General features: G+C 35.6%; 1 protein-coding gene across 1 annotated transcript; it reads right to left on the bottom strand.

Moving 5' to 3' along the window:
- Positions 1-10,140: 10,140 nt before the first annotated feature.
- LOC113697953 (putative disease resistance protein RGA4) lies at positions 10,141-18,165 on the bottom strand. Its single transcript, XM_027217591.2, has 9 exons — positions 14,689-18,165; positions 13,956-14,096; positions 13,324-13,580; positions 12,986-13,212; positions 12,741-12,810; positions 12,595-12,660; positions 12,290-12,414; positions 11,566-11,611; positions 10,141-10,564 (listed from the first exon to the last, which is right to left on the bottom strand). The coding sequence occupies exons 1-2, from the start codon at positions 18,163-18,165 to the stop codon at positions 14,052-14,054; spliced, it is 3,522 nt and encodes a 1,173-aa protein (XP_027073392.1). The 3' UTR covers positions 10,141-10,564; positions 11,566-11,611; positions 12,290-12,414; positions 12,595-12,660; positions 12,741-12,810; positions 12,986-13,212; positions 13,324-13,580; positions 13,956-14,051.
- Positions 18,166-20,422: the final 2,257 nt, after the last annotated feature.

Below are 20,422 nucleotides of genomic sequence, written 5' to 3'. Positions count from 1 at the left end.
CTAGTAGGTTAAACATCATTGGACGTCGACATTATTACAAGCCTGAAACATCCAATAAATTGCTAACTTGAAAGTCAAACTGTGACATCAACATGGGCGCTACCAATTTACTACTGTTAAATACAAGTTTGCTGTAGTTAATAGCATTCAAATAAGTTGTACCCCGAAAGAAACCAAAACTTGAAACTGTTTAACTCACATATACTAATGCATGAAAATGTAACTGCAATCAAGGACTTGTTTAGGATAGCTGACTTTATGGAAAAGTTAAAAGTTAGGTACTAAGGTGAAAGGCACCGATCAAGTCGTCAAATTGAGTTCATGCACCATTTTAGGTAACTTCTTACAACAGTTTTTGCAAGAAAAAAGAAAGAAAAATAGTACTAGCATTTTTTTTAATTTTATGAATTTCTTCTTTTTCTTTTTTAGAATAATGAGCCATTATCATGAAATTGGATTTGATGCAGGCAGAATAGCGAATGACTCAAGACTAGAAGAATGGACATTTTGTTTGCACGCCCTCGTGTTAGGTTATTCACTGCAAATGATTTAGAGAAGTACAATATAATTACATATGGACAACCCTTGTGGCTTGCCATGTGATTACACATGGACTTTAGATGCTCATCGGCCAATGTTGCTTCACCTTTGCTTGAAGCATCTTCTCGTGCAATTTAAAATAAAGAAATGAAAGTGGCTGTCTGATTGCTCATTTTTTTAAAAGGCCAAAAACCCAAAAAAAAAAAAAAAGTAGGGACTTATTCTGGATCGCTGGCAAATGTGAAAACCGCTATAGAGGCCAAGAACAAAGAATAATGAAGTGTCCATCTACCAATGCGAGTGGACAGATTGGACGCCCCGCAACAACTTCCTCCAAATCATAATTTGCGTCTCTTTATTTTTGAATTTGTTATTATTTACACCAGAAAGCATCTTCTTGATTCCATCGATAAACAGTAATTAAGAAATGAAATAATGAAGTGAAAATGGCTAATGACATCTTCAGACCAATTTTTTAGTCAATTATTCAAGTGGAAATCGCTTGATTAATTAAGGCATTAATATAGAGGCAATGCTTTCTTCTCACGTACTTAAAGAATAAAGAAATGAAAGTGGTTGATCATTTGGTCATCTCATTAATTAGTCAACGAATAGCAATATTTCGTTTTTGGTACTATATCTTTCAATACGAAAGCACAGTTTGCAGTAGTGTATGGTAATCCCTGTAGATAAATTTACCATATTATTATTTTTTCGATTATCAAGTAAATCTCATAAGATGGTGTGTTTTGGTGTTCAGATATTTGGAATTACAAATTAAAGATAATATCTATTTTCTAATTTGGGTTTTCGAATTGAAGGATTCAACGTTTCAGCCACAAATATCAAAGGAAAAAAAAACCGTATAGAAGAAGCTCAAAATAAAAGCATTGCGCCAAACTCAAAGGGGTGAGTACATGTTTTAGACATTGCCAGGATAATGTATAAAACTGTATTTTATCAGTTTATTCTTTTTCATTTTTTTTATTACCTCCCAAGCTTCCCCACAGCCCTCTCACGCTGAACTGCCTAACCCAGACTTTGATCGCTAAATCTAAATAATAGAAAGAACGGTAAGGGTCCTTTCTTAATCACTCCATCGGGCCAACCACAATGGTTTGATCCTTTTCATCTCTCTATATTAATTTAGTCCTCTTGGCCAAGTCTACATCGGCATTAGATCCTTGGTGGCTAGTTCCTTGAAATGTATTTCTTAATTCGCTTTTTTTTTCTTTTCGTTAATCTGTTATTGTTAATTAAGTGATTGAGACAAGAAACCAAGAAATGAGAGGGGGTCAGGACTTCGTCATTTCATCAGACAACTTCTTGATTACTTTAGCGGGTGTGGAAAAGTTTGTAAAATTAATTTGAAGAGATAAGGAAAGAATTTATTCCGCATGATTCGTGCTGAGTGGGAAATTGTCAATGTTTTTAAGTGCTTGGTAGTCTAGAGTTAAATTTTTGAAGAGTCAAAAGAGGGCTTTGTTATGTGTTTACTATTTTGTTCTTTGTTCAATTTTCCGATGTAACTTTCTTGGATCAGTGCTTCTCACAGGCCGCCATAAAGACCTGTTGGACAGATTGGATTCCCCGTAATTGCTTCCTTTGCAGTTCTCAACCTTTTTCAGTGGCGTTACTGGACGAATTGGACGCCCGGTGGTTACTTCCTCCAAATTGCATCTTCTTGCCTTTGTATTTTTTTTTTTAGTTTTATTCTTATTGTTACTTTATTATTTGCAGTTACAAATCATCTTCTTGATTACTGAAAGAATGGATTGTGACTATTTTGATAGGTGTCGAACCTGTATAATAATGAAAAACCTATTCAAATGAGATACAAATTTTTGCGTATAGGATGAGTAGAGTCAAATCCACAGGGATTAGAGATAACTCGTTTCTTTAAGAATTTAAGGTATGGGGGATTTTATAAAAATGAAAATAATTAAATTACTCCAATAAAAAGAACTAAATAACACTTCGCTAAAATTAAATCAATAATAAATAAACTTCAATCAAGAAATAACTTCGGAAATGGTTCGCTTAATTGATCATTGATGCAATGATAATTTCATTTACTCACTGATAAAAAAGTTATGACTGTCAAATATGCGATGACAAACAATTTCTCCTAATTGTGTCACTGATCAAGGTACGACTGTTAATTACTTTCTTAATCAAGAAATAGCCTTAGATACGATTGCTAGAGTTCAATTTTCCAATTATTTTAAGAATTAGAGAAATTCCATTCTAATCAAATAACAAGCTACGAGGATTATTTTAAGTTAACCTATATGTTCCTCTGATACAAACCTAATCAAACTAGCCACCACTAATTTAAAACAATTAAATAATTACGGATTTAACTGGTCTAAATGGTTTTAGGTTATTAGATTAAATTAAATATTAGGCCTTTGATATTCAAATAACAAAATAACGATAAAAATTAAATCAAAGAGCATACGAATATCAGTAAATAAAAAGAAATGAATATAATTAATTCGATATCACATTTTTAAATGAACCAAATCCTCCGTTACTCCTTGATTGGAAAAAAAAAATTTAGCTTATTGTTAAGGGAAAAGACACACGTAAAATAATTGAATTTATTGCTGCCATTCTCCCCAACAAATACGATAAAAAAGAAAAGAAAAGAAAAGAAAAAGATGTCTCCCCTCGTTTCTTGGTTGAAAGAAAAAGATGTCTCCCCTCCGTTACTCTTTAGGTTGTGTTTGGATTGCATTTTCCGTCATTTTTCATGGAAAAATTACTGTAGCGATTTGATATATGTGAGGGAAAAAGGTGATAGGAAAATGTGATCACGGAAAACGACAATATTTTCCGACGGAAACAAACAATCCAAGCATATAATGATGCTAATTTTCCGGACTTTGTTTCCTATCTCCACTAAAAGTTTCTCTCATCAAAGAAATCAAATTCCTACTAGGTAGTGGACTCTTTCCAAAAAGTCGAGATAGGCCAACTAGACCGATGTCCTAATAGAAGTAGGAGACTACTTATTTGGTGAAGAGACGGACTTCCACAGCTTCAATTTAATATTGGAATTCACGTGTCAAATTCCGAGTTTTCAGACATGCAGAATTAGACCTTGACGTGCCCTTGGTGAATTGCGCAAAAATATAGTAAAATCCATGTTTTTAATCTTTTTTGGCTCCGGATCCCTGCAACCAATACGATTATCAAATATAAGTAGAATCTACCAATTAATGCAATATTTGGTCAAAATTAAAAAAAAAATAATCATGAATTTTATGACAAAAATATAACATATCAACTTCCTCCATACCTAAACTATGCATGTTCTCAAGCATCTCACAGCAAAAACACAATCAAGATAGCAAGTAACTCACAGCATATCATACTAATATAAACATCCTACCCTTCCAACAATTTCTTCAAAATTCGAATGAACCAAACTCAACAAACCTTACAAAGGTTTGAACATGCACACTCGCCACTCAATAGTGTATAGGGTATCATATAACTTTCAAATACACACCACGGAGTGATATTACCATAAGTTTGTTCATATATCACATTTTCACCATCAAAAGTGAATTCTATACAAGAATCGAAAGGACTTTTATAAGATTCTAACGGGGCTGGGGTAAAGGACAGGATATAAAGGTAAATTGAGGCATAAACATGTCAAGGGAATGTCAAGAATTCATCACAGGAAAATTTCTCAAATTCAATCTTCCAAGGCTTAGCATCCACCTTCATCAATTTCGATAAATGTAAATATTTTTCAGCAATTTGCTTCTATTACTTCAACACTTATGCACAAAAGCTTGCATCTCTCCATTTTCTTTCTTTTGTGCTTTTCCATCTTTTTTTCTTTTTTTTCAACTCTCTCTCTCTCTCTCTCTCTCTCTCTCTTACTTTTCATGATTCCTCAGCATATTCAAACACTTGTGGACCATCTCACTTGCTCTATTGCCTTGCAACTATACACCCAGCTTTCATGCCATCAAATTTAGACATCCCTTTAACACAATGTTCGAAAAAAAATCAAAACAAAAGGTCTTAGGGGCAACAATTTTGGTTATTAGACAAAGAAAAGGGATAAAGGCTCAAATGGTCTCACTAATGGTAAACAAATGAGGGGCTAGTCCTTTAAGAAAGTCAAAAGGGATTAAATCCTAGGTACCCTTGTCACTTTCATGCATCAAATTCAACAAAATTGTGATTTCGATATGTTAGGGTGGTTATCTAAATTTAACCACTGGTGAAAACCATCACCTTTAAACCCAAGATTTGTATGGCGATTATTAAGAAATACATTAACTGTAAAAATAGCGGAAGTGTACCTGAATCCATATTGATAAATTTGACACTTGAATCCCTAGAGATTTTGGGGTGGTCTTCCAGGTCAACAGGTATTCACCGATCCTTTGAGAGAGGCCTTTAGTTTCTCTCTAGTATCTTTCCCGACGATGAGATATCAGGGAAGAGATATTTTGTGGTATTAGGAAGTACGACAACTAAAATGATACCTGTGACCTGGGGACCATAACCCTATTTATAAGTAACATTCCTGTTACCTTTTGGAGCCCTATTTCAGCCCATCATTAAAATAGGAGCCCATAAGTTTCTACACATTAAAGGGCCCACATCCTATTAGATACATTAAACCCAAACTATATTTGATCACTTTAATTGGGTTTAACCTTAATTGACAGTTTGCAATACATAATTATTCACATATAAGTCCAATGTTGGATTAAGGATCCAACACGATATGCACATAATACCAAGTTCTAGAATGACAAAATCATGTGCCACAACCACTCAACAAATGAAATTAGAGCAAACACAAATGAAATGCTCATTAATAGACCCAACAAACTCACAAAGTGGTTAAACTTTGTCAAATTCAACACATTTATCATTCAAATCTGATAGGGTGCGATTTTATCATTTATTTTATTATTAATTTTCCCTATTACTTGACCTGATGTGGATTTATTATTGGATTCTACTCACTTTTCATAATTTGCAGTTATTTCAGGGAGTAGATCGAAAACACCACAATCAATGCTAATTTGACAGTTATCGGGAAAGAATTCAAATAGAAGGCTTGCAGGGGCATTTTTAGAACAAAGAGACGCAAGCCCTTTTTGGTCATTTGGCCGAAGTCTTCTTTTCCGTGGGAGCCGCCGCACAAAGGAAGACAATTAGATAGGAATTGGATTGAGTAGCGGGGGATCATTATCTCCATCAGCTTAGTGTTCCTTTTGGTTTTTCTTTCTCACGCATGGCAGGACTGCTTAGTAGTTTCAGCTTTGACTTTTCTTTTGGGCACTACTAAGCTTAGTTTTTAATGTTTTCCTTGGAGGCTTCTTAGTAGTTTTTGTCTCCTGGGATGTCAGGAGCAATTAGGGACAATTGAATGATTTTCCCGTGGCTTTTCTCCCAAACACAGAAGATGGCCGCAGCTTTTGCTTCAGTTTCGTATGTTTTGTTCTCGTTAAACATGAACTAATTTCTCCACTCTAGTCAAGGAGCAACGGAGGCTTTGGTTCGCCTAAACTTGTGAGATTGATTTAATTTTATCTTTTTCTTTTATTTATTGGTATTCGCATATCCCTTAATTGCAGTGTTCATGATTATTTAATTAATTGATTGTCTTGGATCCGGATAATTAGTTAACTTGATAATCTATTGTCAATTAAGGTATTAAATCCGTAATTGTTTAATTACCTTGAAATAGTGACAACTGGCACGATTAGATTCGTGTCAGGGGGATACGCGGGCTAATATGAAATAACCCTGGTAGTGCATTATTTGGTTAGAATAGGGCTATTCTAATATGTAAGACAATTGGGGAATTAAATCTTATGGGCGTACCTAAGGTTATTTCTCAATTAGAGTAGTGGTTAACGGGCGTACCTTAATCACCGGCACAGTAAGAAGGGGTTGACTGTCATCGCTTGTTTGGCAGTTATAACCTATTTATTAATAAATAATTAGAATTGCTTGTGCATCGATGATCAATTGGGTGAACCATTGCTGAAGTTATTTCTTGGCTAGATCCTTAATTATCACTCATTTGATTTTGGTAAATTATTATTTAATTTCTAGTTGGCTGTTTTATTTTTATTATTTTACTTTTAGTTGAATTGCTTAAATTATCACCCCTGATATAAAAATACCCCTCTTGTCACTGTGAATTTGGAAAGAAGCAATTACACCCAGTCCCTGTGGATTCGACCCTACTTACCACTATCTACAGAAATTACTTCTAGTTTGAGCAGGTTTTTATTATTGCACAGGCCGACACCTTGTCAAAATCCATTGCCAAGAAAAATAAAATGCTCAACTAGCATAAATTTGCTATTCATTCTCACATCTTGATTGCATACATTCATCTTAACCACCATACACTACTAGCAAAAAGAAAAGAAAAAGTGAACAATTAGTGCCTAACTAGCAGTCCAAACTCCTTCCCCACACCTAAATCTTACATTGTCCCCAATGTAAAAAATAAATAATAAAATAAAAAGAAAGGCGATAACGACACTTCTTTGAATGTGAAGGAGGCAACGCATGACTATGGATTAGAAGCAAAAGTTATACCATTTGAACTTTTTTTGTCGTGAAATATTTGTTGTAAAATTCCTGTTGAATGGAACCAGATCAAAATTCATTTATTGATGGCTTTTGGAATTTAATTCAAAAAAAAAAATCAAAACATTCCTTTGGATAGCTTTTAAGAATTAAATGAAAATAGCAAAAGAAATTTTTTGAAGAGTAATCTTACGTATTATGTTTTGTAATCTTAAGAAAAAGATCTCACACTATAAACCTTTACAATATTCATCACTCTCGCATAAAAACCCCACACTTTCCCACTTTCATTTTGAGTCAGAGAAAAACAAAATGAACAAATGGCTGCAACAATGGAAAACCTTTGTTATTGTGTTTCCTTTTTTTTTTTTTTTGTGATTTGTGTTAACTATTTAGATTTTTTTTTTATTACAAACAACCAAACAATGAAACATTTAAGATGAATTGCCATAACCATTTGCAATAAAAATAGTTACATTTGATATTGAGAAACTTTCAAACTAGTATGTGCAGAAACTTCATACTTTACAAAATTATGATTCACTAATTTAGTACGCTGCTATCGTAGAACACAATATCCAAGCTCACTATGATAATATTAGGCAATTTCATGATGGATTTATCAAAATTTAAGTACTATAAGGATTGAGTTAAGAGTTGGATAAATGTAGATTCTCTATTGGAGATCAGAGATTTGTCAATTGATTGTTGGATGCAAGTTTCAAACTGTTATAATTTTCAATCATTATTATATTAACAAGTAAAGGTAATTAATAATATGAAGAACTTGTATGAAATTTTGACAAACCACCCTGTTGTTTATTCTTATACTTCCTTCATATTAAATCAAATATTTCCATATTAAAATTTTAAAGTGTTTGTATCTATGTTTGTATACATAGATAATTTCATTATGAATTTATGCAATCATATAAAATATCTATTTCATTTGAAACTCAATTGATGACCAAATAAAATGCCAAAAAAAAGAAAAATAAAATTTACTGTTCAATCAACTTAACATTTTAAAGGGATATTTAATTGATTGCTTAGTTATCAACATGAATGAAAATTAGACATGATTAGATGAATTGTGCCAAATTTGACCAAGTATGTAAAAGAGAAGAAATATGTTATAAATTAGTAGTATGTATAAATAAAAAAAAAGAAATAAAAAGAAGAAGACAAGTTTATATCAACATATTTAGTATGTATAATACAATTTCAACCCTTTTTATGTCCAATTTCGTCATAAAATCCCCGAAGATACCATTTGAAACTTAAGGGCTATAATGACTGAAATTTCAAACTTTGGGAACTAAAATGAAAAGCCAAAATATTTGACTAATAGAAATTTGATATTTACCGCTACGAATGGTTGAATTTCGATAAATTATCCTAAATTTGCTCAAAATTAGAAATTTTCGAGACTACATTTGTTTTTATCAAAATATTATAGACTAGTTTGGCATACTAACTAAACATCGGAACTAAAACTGCATTTTTCTCTAAAAATTATGTAAGAAAATAATTGACAGCTATGTTTTTTCATCTGCACTAAGTACGTTTCACTCTTTAGCCTCTTTATGAAACAATCTGCCCATTCCTTTTCTTATAAACTAATTCTAAAAATTTCTCTATTTTATTGTCAACTATTTCACTCCAGTAGCTTTACAACACAGTCGAATTGTCAGCAGGCAAACCAACATCTTGCCCTGGCTATTCATTTGGTTCAACAATTGCATAGGTACAACTCAGAGCACCTAAACAACCTCATCAGGCCTCAAAATTGCATTAGCTTGGCTGCATAAAAGCCCCATTTTAAGCATATTGAATGCCTCTAGTATTGTAAAATCTCCTCCTACACAAAGGTCAATCATTTTGGCAACTCTAAGCAATTGTACCTGCATCCAACAATCAGCCATTTTTATTTTTATTTTTTTTGGTTAACGGCACTTGTCTATCCGACACCTACTTCTAGTCTAGCCTATTTTAAGGGAGAGTGCCCAATTGAGCCTATGAAAAGCCGATGGGACTAAACCACCATTGGACCAGACGAATGCACTACACTATTCAAATTCTAATACCAAAATAGGGCTTAACTCTATTTCTTAGATCAACTTCGACACTGAATTTAATTCTAAAACAACTAAAATTGGCTTGGTTTATTTTTTTTTCTACAAGTTGATATTAGACCCATGAAGCATTTATTTGGGGAAAATGTACAATAAAACAGAATACACGGGCTTAAAGTTAATTAATCCCAAAGTGCTCAGAATGGAACCAAAATACCCAAATTGGCCACTGGTCTCGGCCATGCAAGCGAATAGTTCCTTGATACTTGTTCCATAGTGCTTATACTTCGTATAGCTGTATAAACACATATGCATATTGCATTCGGAAGACTTCTTACGGCGTAAGAGAGCAATTTTCTGTCAACATCAACTAGTTATAAATACAAATTCATACAATTTGGCACGAGAAGCTATTGCTTGCTGCATGTTCCAACATAGCCTACGAGACATTCTTTGTCTACGACGTTGACGTAGATGACATTTCGACTAGGAGGCATAAATGGTAACACAAACTTCTTTACTTGCCCATCTCCGTATATATCCAAGTTATCAAACACTCAATTGATTTAATCTTAGCTTTAATAAGATCAGAGGACGTTCTTTTATTTTATTATCATTCTTTGCTACATCAAGAATCTTTTCCATTTCTTCCTTCTACTCTGTTTTACAAAATTTTATCAGGAATCTTTCTCATTTCCTGCCTATATTCTATTTTGTATAATTCTATTTGCAATTTAAAAGGAACTATTTGCACCGTCACAATAGTTCTAATAACTCTCTCAAAATTCTAATTTTCTTTGTTCTTTGATTCGTTGAATATTTACATGCTGTTATAGACTTATTTGTCATTCGTTGTTCAATCGCCCCATGCTATTATAGTAATGACACACTGCTTCCAGTCAAATCAAACAAATAATCTACTAGAAACAGAGACAGATGCAGTGCAAAGCATCTTTGATAAATCTTGCCTAATGCATATTGGCTCACTGACAAAAGTTTTTACCTCATCCAAAAAAAGAAGCTTTCTCACCAATCATCCTAACACATTCCTAATTGGTCAAGTGTTCCCAGGAATGTACATTATTCAAAAGAAGGGAAAAAAAATGCAAAAGTGAGAAATCAAGTTTCAGCCATGAAATCAGGTATATCAATTAGCTTTTGCCGCATCAACTGCATTAACTTTCTAGTATCAAATTCACTGACAAGGCCTTGCTGCTGATCTCCAAACTTTCAATCTTGATGGTGCCAGGAACAGGACATATCGTCACCTTGATGATGAACCCATGCTAAGGCAATCAAGGATGTAGTACAACAGCTTGTTATTGCGCTCAACATACTCCCTCTGGAACCTTGGACGGGGTCTGCAAAAGGTAGCATATAAGTACTTGTCAGCGTCAAAATCCTGGGGACAAATTGTGTCAAATGCAGATATGCTTTTTCAATATCTAGAAAAAGAAAAGACATGACTCATGCAATCTTTCATTACTATTCTTTACAACCTCCGGACATCAATCTATCCACATACCAGGTAAAAGCAAAGAAAAAAGACAAAAAATTGTAATTTGCTGATAAGAACAATATATACAATACGTATCAGCGTGCTGTCACATGGTCACAAAAGAAATAACAACAGAGCTTAATGACAAATCTAAAATGAACTTTGCTGCTTCCCAAATCAAAACCAAACAAAGTTTCTAAGTGACAAAATGAGATTAGAATGCAGAGGATACTATGCTAGGTCCAATGTCAGATCCAAATCTCCGCTTTTGTATGTTTCCACCTCTGAGACGAGAAAGTTTCCCCATTTGATAGTGTGTGGGGCAAGATAGCAGAATGCATATTATTTTGTAGACAAAGATAGAAAAATCAACCAGGAAGAAAAGAAAATACTTTTTTTTTTAAATTTCTACCTTGTGTAGTAGCCTTTGGTAGCTCAAACTAAAGACAACAATATGGCAGGAACCAAAAATAGAAAAGACGTAAATTTTTCTCTAGTACCAGGCTACTAGCCAATAACTAATCTTCCGGACATCCTTTACTAACAAAGACTTGGCTTTAATGTAGTTTAGAAAAAGAGACTTGAGAGCAAGTTCAAACAATAATACAAAATTATCTCAGAACCGTACACACATAATCAAGAGAAACTTATCTGCATTATCTATTAAGTCTAATGAAACCATGAACTCACTGATTTGCAACTCTAGAAAGCATTTTATGGGCAACAAGACCCAAATTACAGCTTGCAAGCAAATAAGAACCACATGTGAATAATCCTTTTCCCGGATGACTGAATGGTAAAATTCATATGCCAAGTAACAACCTCATTGGAAATTGAAGCATGGTCAGGAGAGAAAATCAGAACCTGTGCCTTAATAGTAGCCTTCGATAGCTTCAACTGCTTTCATAACCTGAAATATCCCATCACAGAACTTATAAAAATCAGAAGCTGATACATTAACCGATTTCACAATTTTGGTTCAAAATAATCGAATGACAAAACATTGTCTTTCATAAAAAAAAAAAATGTACACAGTTAAAAATTCATATAAAAAATATACAGAAAATAAGAAAATGGAAAGTAAGGAGGGCAGAGTTATGAAATCACTGTCGATCTTGGTAAGCTATGGTGGTTGTGTAGCTTTCAAGACCCTTAGTATCTGAGCCATCATAACAGAACATTGTTACTCGGTGTTGTTTAATCAGCCTTTTCTCCTGTTTTTTGCTTCACACTTCCTTCAATTGATTGCCTTGGAACCACTTGTTCTCTAGTTACCCATTTTACCCAAGCATAAGACCTAAGTTTCACAATAAAATTTTCCCCAGAAGAAAAACAGAAATTCAGTTTAAAATTAAGAGATTTATATCTTTTTATTCCCAAAATACACCAGTCCTAAATAAAATTTAAGACACAAAAATTTTTTAAGTGTACTGAATTTCAAAAGCATATGTAATTCATCCATGAGCTCCGTTCAATTTGGTGAGCACAAACTGTAAAACATTACATTACAAGAAATTAACATTCAATGAACTGGAAAAAAAAAAAAGAACTTTCCAATGTAGTTCGGTAGTTAGACCATAGAGATAACCTAATATAAAGTAATATTCACGCCAAAAGAAAGGGAAAGGATGTTTAAGGATTGGAAGGCGCGCAACTTTAGCTTCTACTGCCATTACTTTCACTGAATGAGAAATTTAGGACCGATGAGGCAACCTGAACAAAGACAAGCAGGAAAAACACAGTAGTTAACAAATGGCAAACACAAAAGATGGCAGCCTAAGCAAAACCAAAAGCAACAAAACATATATCAGAAAACACACGCATAAATACAAACCAAGTGCTGTGAAATAACCAAGGCAGGAAAACAAACTGAAGAAGTCAGAGTAAACTTACGGCCGCAAAGAAATTAGCATCATAACCCTGAAGAACACCCAAACAAGCCCACCCAGTGTAAAAATCCTGGAAAAAAGAGAAGATGAATCTATCAGAAGCCCAAAAGTAATCAAACAGTCATGAGATGTGAAAATAAGGGAACCAACCAGGAGAAATCCTGTGGTGATTGCAATGGATTAATCGAAATCTTGGACCCGGTAGTTGAAAGGGAAGCAGCTAAAAGAGGCGAAAGAAATAACGAAAAATGATTTCTGGAAGAGGAAAAGTAACAAGAGTTCTATGATCTCTCCATTAAATGATTAATTTTTTTTTTAAAAAAAAAAGATGAAAATGTCATAAATTTGGTCACCAGATGCACTTTTACTTCCAAATAAAGCTGAAGAAAACGTACTATCAGGATGTACTTATCACATCATTCTGATGCATCCAACTCTTCGCCTGAAATCCCTTCTGAACCAATAGACCAACTCCAGTTTGATTGAAATAAGCATTGTATGTTGATAGCTCTCCAGTGTCAGCTTCCATGCTTCCCCCCTCCCCCTCCCCCCAATTTATTCTTCCTCCATATCACACTTTGCAGGCCTGCTACTAGCCATTTTCAGTTCAGCAATCAGCATGCTACACGACAGGAAAAAAAAGTTTTGGTAATTGATTTACTAAATACATATCAAGAATGCAGATTAAAAAACTACCAAAACTTCCCTGAAGATGAACAAGCTAAATTGTTACCTTCCTTTCTCCAGTCTGAGTAGGAGAAGATGAAAACCTTATGTTTGAGAAACTTGGGGAGAACCAACTATTTATGAAGCCTCCATCAAAGCTAATGATATCTAATGAGATTAATAAAGATCATTGATAATTGCCTTCATCTTCAAACCCTGTCTGGTCAATGAAAATAACTTCTGTCCCTTGGTATTCTAGTAAGAAATGAAACAACAAACGATGCTGTCCTTTGTCCAATAACATAAGCTATGCCTCCTAAGACTCTGGAAAGCATCACAATGGTACATTTCAGTATGCCTCCAATTATAATAAACAATGAAAGCAAAGAAAACTTATGGTCTGGTAACTAGTCAAGAAAATCGGAAAAGACCAGATTCTGTCCCAATCAAAAGACATGTTTAGCACCAAGTAAATATAAAAATCTTAAAGAGCAAAAGATAAGCTGTAGGCATAGGGTAAAAGTTCACAAACAGATAAAAGTACAGGAAAATGCCCTGTTTTTAGGCCAATTACATGACCCAAGCATACTAAAAAGCAAACTTGCACCAATTCCTTGTACTTTTACTAAATTGGATGGAGGTAAGAAAAGAGTTCTTGGGGAGAGAAATGCTGCATTATCACTTTTCTGCACAACATACCTCCTGACCTCTTCTTTTTCTTCAACAACGATGGGAAACACCATGAAGCTGATGTTTGAGCACCATGAATGCTTTTTCATTCATCGTCCCTGCCTGCTAGTTCATTGTCGTCGATTCTTCTTCTTCGCTCTCACTGCTTGCCTGCATGGTAATTGTGACGTATAAACTTCTGAAACTTGTGAAACATAACAAACAACCATCCAAAATTATTGTAACTTGAACATCAAATTGTATCTTGATTTTTCTTCGCAAATGTTTCTTGATTAGCTTTAATGTTGTCCATTCAGACTGGCAATATCGGTGATAGAAAAATGATGAATGCTCCCATGCACATCTAGCATTGCACATGCAATGGAACATTTGCTAACACATTCAAACAAAGAGGCTAATTGTGTATGCACCGTTGCTAATAATTTCATGCTTGGCCAAATAGAAGGTAACAAGTTGAGTTTTTAAGATGTTCAAAATCTTTCAATGGCGAGATGCAGAGAAAATCCAGAATTTTGGCCTCTTCCAATTTGCTCAAAACCAGGCTTTGTTAAAACTAATCTTTGAAGAGAAACCAAGGTTTGCCCAAAAGAAGAGAATTAATTACGGAGAATAACTTTGCAGGAAAGAGATGGAGAAAAAGAGTACAAGAGACTGAAGAGCAAATATATGTCAATGAGATGCAGATACAAAAAATTTATACACATATATATATGAGTGTGAACTTTAGATAGGAAAATCTTACAAAATAAGTTGAAATCTCCTCCTCCAAGTAGATGCCTCTTTGGGAAGTGTATCGTTGTCTTAGTAGAGGACATTCATGAACTTCAACACTTGTTAACTTGGTGAGGCGTCTCATGGCGGCCTCGGATGGTAAAAACTTGTTTTCGCAATTCGATAGCGATAGGGTTTCAAGGGACACAAGGTTTCCAATCCAATCCGGTAGCACTTCTATTCCTCCAAAGTTGAAGAGACTTAGTGAAGTGAGGGTAGTCAAGTATTGAAGCTGGTGTGGCAGGGACTCCGTGTGAGGCATCCCTTCTAATCGAAGCTCACGGAGTGTTGATATAGATCTTAAACCAAACCAATCAAAATCATCGACTGAGGAGTCATCTGAGGAGAAGGGACTGTTGATGCTCAATCTTCTTAAGCTGGCGGCAAAAGCAAATCCTTTGAACCTGTGAGGGATCAATTTGGGACATCTGAATAAGTTGAATTCCTCGAGAGAAGGCGTCTCCTGCAAATTAAGCGAAAATGATACCAGATTGGGGCACCACTTCACCAACAGGGACCGCAGAGACCGGCATGACTGGAACATTTTGTCGGATATAGTGGTCAACCCTGCGCAATTATAAATACTCAATTCCTCAAGGCATGGTAGGGGGCATTTCTGTCCATTTACTCCTAAACTAATTAATCTTGGGCAACTTGCGATGGTCAATCGCTGCAAACTCGATCCAAACAGATCCAGATCCGGCAGCTCCCTAAGATTGTCGCAAGAGTCGATACTCAACACCTCAACAGAAGCAGTGCCGTAACCCGTTTTTATACTTGTTAGATTATCACAATTCTCCACGTGTAGACTTTTACACGAGCATGGAAGAGTGATCAGCTGGGGGCAACTTTCAATGCGAAAATTCCTCAGCACGGGAAAGACATCTGCTTCTGCTTCACCTATTGTTGACCTCACTTGGTCTGCATCCTTCCACTCTGCCAAATTCTCCATATACCTTACACGGACTTCTTCAAGGGCAGGAAAGAATTTTCGCCTTCTACTGCTACTCCCTGATGCTCGTGATCTGCCCTCCTCCTCATTAGCAGTAATACCGTAGAATTCATCTCCAATAAATCGAATGTTGTCCAATCCCTCCAAATAGAGACGTTTGAGGGATGGGAGTTCACTGCATCTCTTGCAGTCTTCTATCCGCAATGTCTCCAATTTTGGCAAATTGATAAGCCATTGTGGAAATTTATTACCCATAAAAGAACGAATTCCCAACTCTTGCAAATTTGGGTGAGGTTGGAGACCTTCCAACACATCCTCCTCGCGGTTATCGCTTTCCCGATCCCCAATCTCCCATTCAAACGCCAAGCGAGACAGATCTGGCTTTTCGAACAATTTTGCTTGTTTAGCTGCTTCTTTGCCCTTCACTAGTCCAAGATTTCTTATAATCAACGATCCTTTCAGATATTTCAAGGTCCCAAGCTCTTCGATGCCACAACCCTTCTCCTGACTTACATTAAAGAACCATAGAGTTTGAAGACAAGTCAATCGTCCCATCTGCTCCGGCATTTTCAATGCTGCATCATCATGGTAGTAGTTTAGATGTCGCAAGCTGATCAAATCGCTCATCCGTTTTGGAAAACCTCCTCCAAGTGCATAATCATTAATCGTTAGTGTCTGCAAATTATATAACTTGCAAAGAGATTCCGGCAAACTTCTGATTCCAGAAGATTTAATGTCGAGCAACCGCAGACGTAGTAGTTTGCCAATAGAGCTCGGCAGAAACTTGGCATGATATCCAGACAATTTGAGAACATGCAAGTGCTTGAACCTTGACAACATGTCAGCAGATATGCCACCCTCTAGATGGAGAAATAACGAGCGGATTGATGCTGCTTTATTCCTTCTGACATTTTCTGCCATTTCTTCATATGAGTGTAATGCAAGGTAGCGATCCTGGCTGCTGGTTTTAGGATTGAGAACTGATTTTGCAAAATCATGCACGAGATCATGCATTTTATAATATGTTCTCCAAGACTCTTCTACTTTTTCCAATAAGGAATTTTGTAACAAAATCCTCAAATACTCGCCTCCTATTTCCTCCATCAATCTTTGGTTTTGGCGATCTGGTTGAACAAAACCTTCCGCCATCCAATGCTGAATTAGTTCATCTTCTCGCAATTCAGTGTCCTGGGGAAAAATTGAACAATATGCAAAACATTTTTTAACTGATGCAGGTGACAAATGATCAAAACTCACCTTAAGTATTTGATCAATCTCATCTTGATCTTCATCAGTTTGACTCTCCTTCACGATAGATTTCCACTCCTCTTTCTCCTTGTTAACCAACAAACCTCCAATTAACTTTGCTGCCAATGGTAAGCCATCACATTTTCTTAAAATCTGATTCTTTATTGCTTCCAATTCTGTTGGTGCTTCTTCCCCTGCAATTACCATTTCTTTCAGGATAGACCAGCACTCATTGTCTGGTAGCTTTCCTAAGAAATAAGGACCATCATTCATCTTCAGAGGTCTAGACACAGCATTTGCCACTGGTACCAGACGAGTGGTGACAAGACACCAGCTTCCTTTGGCTTCATTGAGTCCCATCAAAGTGTTGAAATAATCATTCCACAATCCTTGGTCATGATCCCACACATCATCAAGAACAAGGAAATATCTTTGTCCCTTGAGCTTTGCTCCAATTTTTTTAACGATAACATCCCTGTCATCCACTTTAACTTCTTCTCCTGTCAATTGTACTAAAATGAGCTTGAACAGCTCCATTATCTTAATTTGATCTTTAGCCACACAAACCCAAATTTTTTGGCCAAAGTGCCCATCTATTTTTGGATTATTGTAGATTGATTTCGCCAGAGTTGTTTTTCCCAAACCTCCTGAGCCTGTTATGGGAATAACAGAAAGAACCTTTTCAGATGGGCTCGATAACATGTCCACAATCTTTGATTCATCGTCAACTCTTCCTACAACATTTGGAACGAGAATAGAGTCGGTTTGTCTGCTTGTTGTGGCACCTGTAGCAGCAGGGAGTGCGGCTTCAATTTGGAACCGGAAGACCAGTCCCACATCATTTGCTTGCCGATTGATCCTTTCTAGGTTCAAGTTGATGTCCCTGATCTTTGAAGCCAACCTTGAACGAGAACCAATTGTATTAAAGTGCGAGAAGAAGAAGCATACCTTTTTCTTGAGTTGATTTCTATACTTCACCTCCCGACGAAGATTTTCATAGTTGAGCTCGTCCAGCACATCCTCCGCTTTAAAAAGCTCTCCTTCAAGCTGCTCGAGCCAATTTTTCACCCCGAGGATATGCATTTTCCTGTCCGCATCAGCCAGGATACCTCGGATGGTTTCTGCAGTGTGGCATAGTCTCTCCAACTCCTCTCCGAATCCAAGAACCAAACTAACACGATCAGCGGCAAGGGAAATAACCGTCTCCAATGCAACCTGAATAGTAGCGCTAATAGCTGCATCGGCCATTTTTTTTCGTGCTTGGGATTGAAATTAGAAGAAAAGAATCAATTAAGGTGGTGATCAGGATGGATTTTGGAATGAGATAAGAAGGAATTCTTCAGCTTCAGCAGCTAAAAGCAGAAATGTTTGGAGAAGAAAAGAATTTGAAGTGCTTCTAAGGTAAGACTTCTAGAGCTACTGCTTTATTCTATAGTGCGAGCCTCAAGCATTGAAAATTAAACTAAACTGTAGTAGTAATTCTATTAGGTAAAGGAACCTGTGTTACAAACAAACAGGGAATCTTCTTTTTGGACCAGCTACTTTGCTTCTTGGCTGGTTAAGAATAAAGACATAAGTGGATGGTTTATAGCTTTGTGTCTCAATAAACAAACTTGTGATCTCAAATTACTTGAACGTGTATTTTCTGAACGAAATAATCGTCAGATATTTGCTTCTATTGTAAAATCTTCAGACTTGATCCTTTTAAACTTTATAAAACCAAGGATTTTGTATCCACTTTCATGGGGAATTGAAGTCCCATTTTCGACCTACAATCCAATTCTCTTTCCTTCTTAAATTTTTTTTTTTTTTTTTTTTTATCAATGAAGTCTGGGGATTAGTAACTTGAAAGATGCATTTGCTTCAATCTTCACATCAAAAGGACATCCACAGTTACATATCCCTTGTTTTTGTCAAACTGTTTCACTTATGAAATTTGATAAGGGGTAACCATAATGTGACTCTCATTTGCATATTGATTACAGCACAAATTCATGCTTATTTCGTACATACAAATGTAATTTGCTGCATTCACACTAACCAGTGAGATATTTATGGGTAACAAGAAATAATGAGCCGTCAATTCGTGTAGAGCAGTGCTTCGTTGGCATAGCTGGATGCTTTAGGTTCCAAAGGAATAAAGGTGCTTGGCTTGTTGCTGGGGTCTTCACCTTTTTCTCATTGATGCTTTTCCAAAGTGAATCTTATTAGGCATAGCTGCATGAGGCAAATTAAGGAAAATATTAACCACAATGTGACCTTTATTTACATATTGATGACAGCACAAAGTCGTGCTTAAATTGTACATTTGTTGCATTGAAGGTGTACAATCAGTGAGATAGTTCACGTAGATGCATGTTTACTTCTAATATTAACAAAAAATAACAAGAATCGTGTGATGGACTATAAAAGCCCTCAATCCGTGTTCAGAAGCGCAGGTGATTTGCTTTTGCCATTGAAGTTGCTTTGCATTTTCACCTGAATTTTCTTAATCAGTGTTGTTGATGGGGCCTTCATCTTTACTGATTGAATGCTGGAACCCTTTCATCGGAATATATCTGAATGAATTGTTGGAAAAGAGGGACAATGACCTATGACCACAATCAAATTGGAAAAAGACTAAATGGGAATTCACCTTGGAGGTACCGCTTCAATGAAGCAAAAGAAAGAAACAGAGAGAGATAGGAAAGAAGGATCATATGCAGAGTAGCTACACATTGAGTGATAAGCTTCAACTCCAACTCGAGAAATATTCATCTGCCACCCTGGAAAGTATGTACTTTTGGGATCATATCAGAAGCAGCAGCCCAATTAGATCCATGCAATATTGTAAGCTAAACAGAAGGAAGGGGTCAGTACAAACAAAAAAGAAACATCATCCTACTTGAACCGATCGATAAAGCTTTTCAATGCCTTGGTTCAATCTTTTAGTAAATTGTCTCACCAATGTACCCACAACACCATTTAGACATTTGGCGTTGATTTGGTATGGTGGAGAAAGGAACAAAAATATGCTACTATGTTGCAGCCACTGATTAAGCACAAGCAAAGTACCATCTGATTACGAGTCACCAGTCGTAACCTTTCAACAGTGATTTCACAGCCTTGGTGATAAACTAAGAATTGTTCAAACCAACAATCATATATTCTACAACGATAGAATATACTCAGTATTGAACTTCAATGCACATGATCGAGTTCATAATGAGAGTAATATATTGAACATTTTAGTCCACAACCAAAGGCGTACAAACGTGAATGATGTACGCGAGGTCGAATGCGAAACTTTACAGGTGATGCAGATGCCAACACCCCCCAACCCCGTGAGCAACTCTAATCAAATTCGAGCTGATCAAGTCGAATTTGAACTCAAACATATTTAGCTCGTTAATTCACGAGCCAGTTCGATTACACGCACACATCTATATACATATATGTTCCTAATATTTTATTATTTGTTAAAAAATTATTATTTTATTTATTTTTTAAAAATAAAATAATATTA

The sequence above is a fragment of the Coffea arabica genome, chromosome 1e, assembly GCF_036785885.1.
Source record: "Coffea arabica cultivar ET-39 chromosome 1e, Coffea Arabica ET-39 HiFi, whole genome shotgun sequence".
NCBI classification, from domain to species: domain Eukaryota; kingdom Viridiplantae; phylum Streptophyta; class Magnoliopsida; order Gentianales; family Rubiaceae; genus Coffea; species Coffea arabica.
This window is presented reverse-complemented; position numbering and strand designations above follow the sequence as displayed.